General features: G+C 39.8%; 1 protein-coding gene across 1 annotated transcript in view; it reads right to left on the bottom strand.

The window, feature by feature from the left end:
• LOC143026888 (uncharacterized) overlaps nt 1-5,000 on the bottom strand; it is a 12,944-nt gene that overhangs the window by 579 nt on the left and 7,365 nt on the right. Inside the window, exons 4-6 of the mRNA XM_076187673.1 lie at nt 4,498-4,594; nt 4,355-4,458; nt 1-8 (exon numbers count right to left, since the gene is read on the bottom strand). The exon at nt 1-8 is cut by the window's left edge and continues 579 nt beyond it. Coding sequence (XP_076043788.1) covers nt 1-8; nt 4,355-4,458; nt 4,498-4,594 — 209 coding nt within the window. The remainder of the gene's footprint in view (nt 9-4,354; nt 4,459-4,497; nt 4,595-5,000) is intronic.

Genomic DNA, 5,000 nt, shown 5'->3' with positions numbered 1-5,000 from the left:
GGCCACTTCTGTTTAGGCGAGAAAAATGTCTGTGTAAAAGTGGAGTGTAGAATCCCAAAGAAAACATACAGTAGCTGTTATAAGTTTGAGAACAGTGGATTATTATTATTATTATTATTATTATTATTATTATTATTATTATTATTATTATTATATATATATATATATATATATATATATATATATATAATTTTTTTTTTTTTTTTTTTTTTTTTTTTTTAAACCTATAAACTACAGATGCGTGCTATGTTGGTGGTTGGGTGGGGGGAGTATTATAGAGGAAACGAAACATGAAAGTGGATGAGCTCCTAAAACAGAAGGAAATGAAAGTAATTAAACCAATACCTTGGTAAGTTTCTGAAAGTGAATAGGTAGCAGAATTCAGAAGAGAACTTGAAGAATATGAATAGCATGAAACAGTATATGAAAAGTATGAACAAGTGTTACCAGCGAAACAAGTCTGTATTATGTAGGAAATTATTATGGACAAGAGTGTTTATAAGGTGTGAAAATTGTAAATTCATAGCTAGGCTGAATTGAAGTGATGTGTCAACCGAACACAAAATTTTACATTCCGTCACTAATAGCATTGACAAAGTAACCCAAACACTAATAACATGCAGAATTATGAAAAGTTTATGGAAGAATTGTGAAAGATATGAAATTGTGGATTTGGCTATAGACTAGGGTTTTCAACTTTTGTGTGTGTATGCATGTGCATCCGTGTATGTGTGTGTGTGTGTGTGTGTGTGTGTGTGTGTGTGTGTGTGTGTGTGTGTGTGTGTGTGTGTGTCCTGTACATAAGAACTACTGTTCTAGCTGGTAGTTAGGCGGAAACTTTCAGTACGTTCCATCAGATACAGCATATGAGCTTTAATTACATATGCATCTAAATAGAGAACCTTTCCTATGTCCGTCTTTACATTGCCTTGCTTAATGTGAATCCAAATCCTGATTTAAGGGGATTGAAAGTTCGTCATACTATAGAGCATGTTGCAATGTACAGACGAACCCGGAAACTACAGGCAGGCACTGAAGTAACGGACTTAGGTAAATATGGACAAATTCTGGAGAACAAAGATTTTGACAGAAATATGAAAATTCCGGCAGAAATGTGCAACACCGGACGCTTACGATACTTCAGTTGTTTTAGTTTGTCCCACACGCTCTTATACTCGTATACACTAAGGACTACATAACTGAACGTCTTTTTAAATAATTACAATATCATATTAATACTGTACCAAGAGTTAGGGCATGGTTGTATGATTATGTATTTATTTGCGGTCGCACTGTAGGCAATTCACTCAAAGAATCTCGATTCTGTGTCTTCGGTTGGCAGCCCTGCACACCCTTCCCTTGCTGAGCTAACCTGAAACTTCAAGCTCCTTAAAATATAGTTATATTTCTTCATTTAGCTCAGTAACTATACGAGTTGTACGAATTTCATGTACATCTAGGGATGAATCAGTCCTTGCTCACCTATTTCAAAGCTTTCCATCTCGATAGTGCAAAGAAAGTAATTATAACGAGTATAAGATAAGGAATATAATTTGAATGTTTATACAGCATTTTACTTATTATCGCTGTGTCCAGTCATTATGAGGGTGGTTGTAAAATTTTACATGTCTTCTTTGATATAAAATAGTCATGAATATGACTGTGCTTCTACATATCCCATAAAGTAACACATAAAAGAGAAAATAAAAGGTTTATGTGATTATCTTTTGATGTTGGACGGGTGACGGGAAGCACAGCGTCTTGCTCTCTCCCTCCCTCCACCCCAATCAATCTCATGAGTCAAAATTGAACATGACTTGAGAACATACCGCTCATGGTTTTTCGCATCTCGATTAGTTAACGGCTTTCATCATCTCATATTCATTATATTGAGTCTTTGAATACGGTTGTACCAACGTCTGTGGTCGGAAGAGTGACACTCAGATCGGAAATTTAAATATTTAGGTATGAAAAAGTTCGTGAGTTGCATTGTAGCAAGGCTGCCAACCGAAAACGCATGATCGACTGAGATTCTTTGAGTGAATTGCCTATAATTATCGACAATTCCAATTATGTTAATTTTTTTTGTTAACATTGGCATAAATAAATTATTTGCCTCAGACTATAGTGTCTGTAATTCTTAAAGCATTTGGACACATCCATATCGAGATGATTAAGATGTGATACACTACTGACAACTCGACACGACCTTCTAGACCAAGGGTTCTCAGCCTTACTTGGCCCATTCACCCCTTTCACCATTTGTCTGAATGTCATTCCCCCCTCCTTTCCAAGATTGCTTGTTTCAAAAAGTGCATTCTAAATAATATGCAAATATTACTAAAAACCCTTTTATTTTTTCCAAATTAGTATATATTTTTCCCATATTAGTATAATTCCAGCCCAGGTGACAGGCCAGATAGGCCAAAACCTATAATTGCTTTCCTCACCGCGTAAACTGACTGTGGTCACAAATCACCCCCAGAAAACCCAAAATTCCCCCCTGGGGGTGAATTTCACCCCTAATGAGAACCCCTGTTCTAGACGCCAAGAATTACCTCGTAGCTCGTGTTGTCAGTCAAGTCAGCATATCCAGGACATATCGGAAAATCTTCATTGATATCTCGGTACTGACGTGGCCACATGCTTTCAAACTTGCAGATATGATCAAACATGTAAAATATTTAAAAAAGGCGAACAAGATGGGAGTTAACCGTAGTAACAGAACTGCCTCATAGCTTAGGTTTTTCGGTAAGATTAAAATGTACTCATAGAAGACGATGTATTCAGTCCTAGTCCTACTCCTACTACCCAACATTCAAGATAGGTCCATCCTCAGACTACCGTAAGTTCGTCTTCCACAACAAACAAAAACAAACGTGGCGTCTCGAAGTTCGCGTCGAGCACGAGTTGTCGGTAGTGTATCACATGGATCTCAATGTTGATTCAGCCAAATACGATAAAATATAGCACAAATAATTTATTCATGCCAATATTAAATAAAATCAATTAAAATCATCGGAGTTGACATTAGTTGTTGATAATTAGTATGACCCTTTATTTATATACGTTACGTTCAACACATGGAACCTACGGCCAAACGGCTTTAACGGACCAGTAGTCCCCCCCGACCCTTTAGTCCGTAGTTTCCGGGTTCTAGATCCATCCTCAGCTGTTAAACCTAAGCAGACTGATGAGGTGTTCGCAGAAAAATGGCCAAAGGGTACCATTTTTTTCATGGGTTTGTAGAAGACACACGGCAGAGTGGATATCATGAAACGTGTGTGTGTGTGTTGGACTCGTGATCGACAGCTATTTCCCTCCCGAAAGAGAGCTCAGAGCTCGTATGACCGATCTATGGGTAATGCTATGACCTTACACACACACACACAACTCCCTGCCCACGAGAGTCGGAGTAACGACCCGAAGCGCAGCGATACCGAAATAATTTCGGCCCTGGGCAGGATTCGAACCAGGTACTGCCGCACCTCCGTACTGGCAGTCCAGTACTCATCAACCGCGCCACCGCGTCGTATATATCGTGTGTGTGTGTGTGTGTGAGAGAGAGAGAGAGAGAGAGATTCACTGTGGTCTTGGATCGCGTGTTGGACTCGTGATCGACAGCTATTTACCACCCGAATAAGAGCTTAGAGTTCATATATGCCCGATCTGTAGGTAATGTTGTGACCTTACACATACACTCACACATAACTCTTTGCCCACGAGAGTTGGAGTGCCGGTTCGCAGCGCAGCGATGCTGAAATTATTCCAAGCCTGGACGAGAATCGAACTTGGACAGCTGAATTAGCGGTTGCGAACGGTACCTCTGCGCCGTCGACCCGTGTGTATGTGGTGTGTGCGTGTGGTTAGAAAGATGGCAAATTCGACGGAGATGAACAGTGAGGGAATAGTGAATGGGGAAAGGCCCAGAATTGGGAATTCACACATGTATCAATGGGAGGCATATTCATTAGAATAGATTTATCGTTATAATTACTTGAATGATTCATGATAAGAATATGACAGGGCGATTAAAATGAGATTATATTTTGCATATTTCTTATCTTTCCCATGATGGGAAATAAATCAACTAAGATTAATGGCATGCGATGGTAAACACTTAGGCCTAAAGCAAATAATAAAGAACAAGCCGACTCAGGACGAAGACTGGTATACAATAGCACGAGATATGGTATATAAATGTATTTATATTTTTGGTTGTTATAAACGTTTGTGTCTAACTTTAAAACCAATGGAATACAAGCAAACTATTCATGTATCGCTTAGCTTATCCCAGCTATCTGCGTTCAGAGACGTGTATGCCAGGAACTTGTGGAATGCATGCATAGGCTACCTTGACGGGGTTAAGAAGCCCCTTGACTTGGAGACGATGCGTTCCATTCATGCCCGAGACTGTCTGCTGCTGTTGCTGTTGCAGAAGGCGAGAACTAGCCGGACCTACCACACGACCACAAATCGGGTTGTCATGACCGCTGCAGCTGACGCTGTTGCTGTTGGCCTCACGCGCTTTGTCGTCCTCGAGGAGTTGCGAAAGGTGCGAGATGTAGGAAGTGGCGAGGGCGAGCACGTCCAGCTAAGGGAATTACATGACTGACGTGAGGATGTGTCAGATTTATTTCATATCTAATGCAAAGAAGAATGATGGAATATCTGCTCCTTAACAGGCAAAACAATATAACCATAATGCGTTAAGTTGCACAAGAAAGATGTTCTGGCCGATGAAGGGTAAAAAGAAGCGTAGTGCCGCATCTGCACACTGCAATAAACACATCCTGCCTGATAATCCGGACTTTAACCTTATCTGATTATCCGAACTAGGGTGTTGGACTTGTGTATATGATGACCAAAAATTTTATGGGCAACAAGTTCATTCATCTGATAGTAATGAGCGGGCCTACACCAATGTAGAGTAGCGTAACTGGCCTTACATTATATCTTAATCCAACTCGAAAATGTGTTGTGCATATAATCAGCTGTAA

The sequence above is a fragment of the Oratosquilla oratoria genome, chromosome 7 (genome assembly GCF_046742065.1).
Source record: "Oratosquilla oratoria isolate Oo_2021 chromosome 7, ASM4674206v1, whole genome shotgun sequence".
Taxonomy (NCBI): domain Eukaryota; kingdom Metazoa; phylum Arthropoda; class Malacostraca; order Stomatopoda; family Squillidae; genus Oratosquilla; species Oratosquilla oratoria.
Note: the sequence above shows the minus strand (reverse complement) of the source record. Positions and strands in the feature narration are given on the sequence as shown.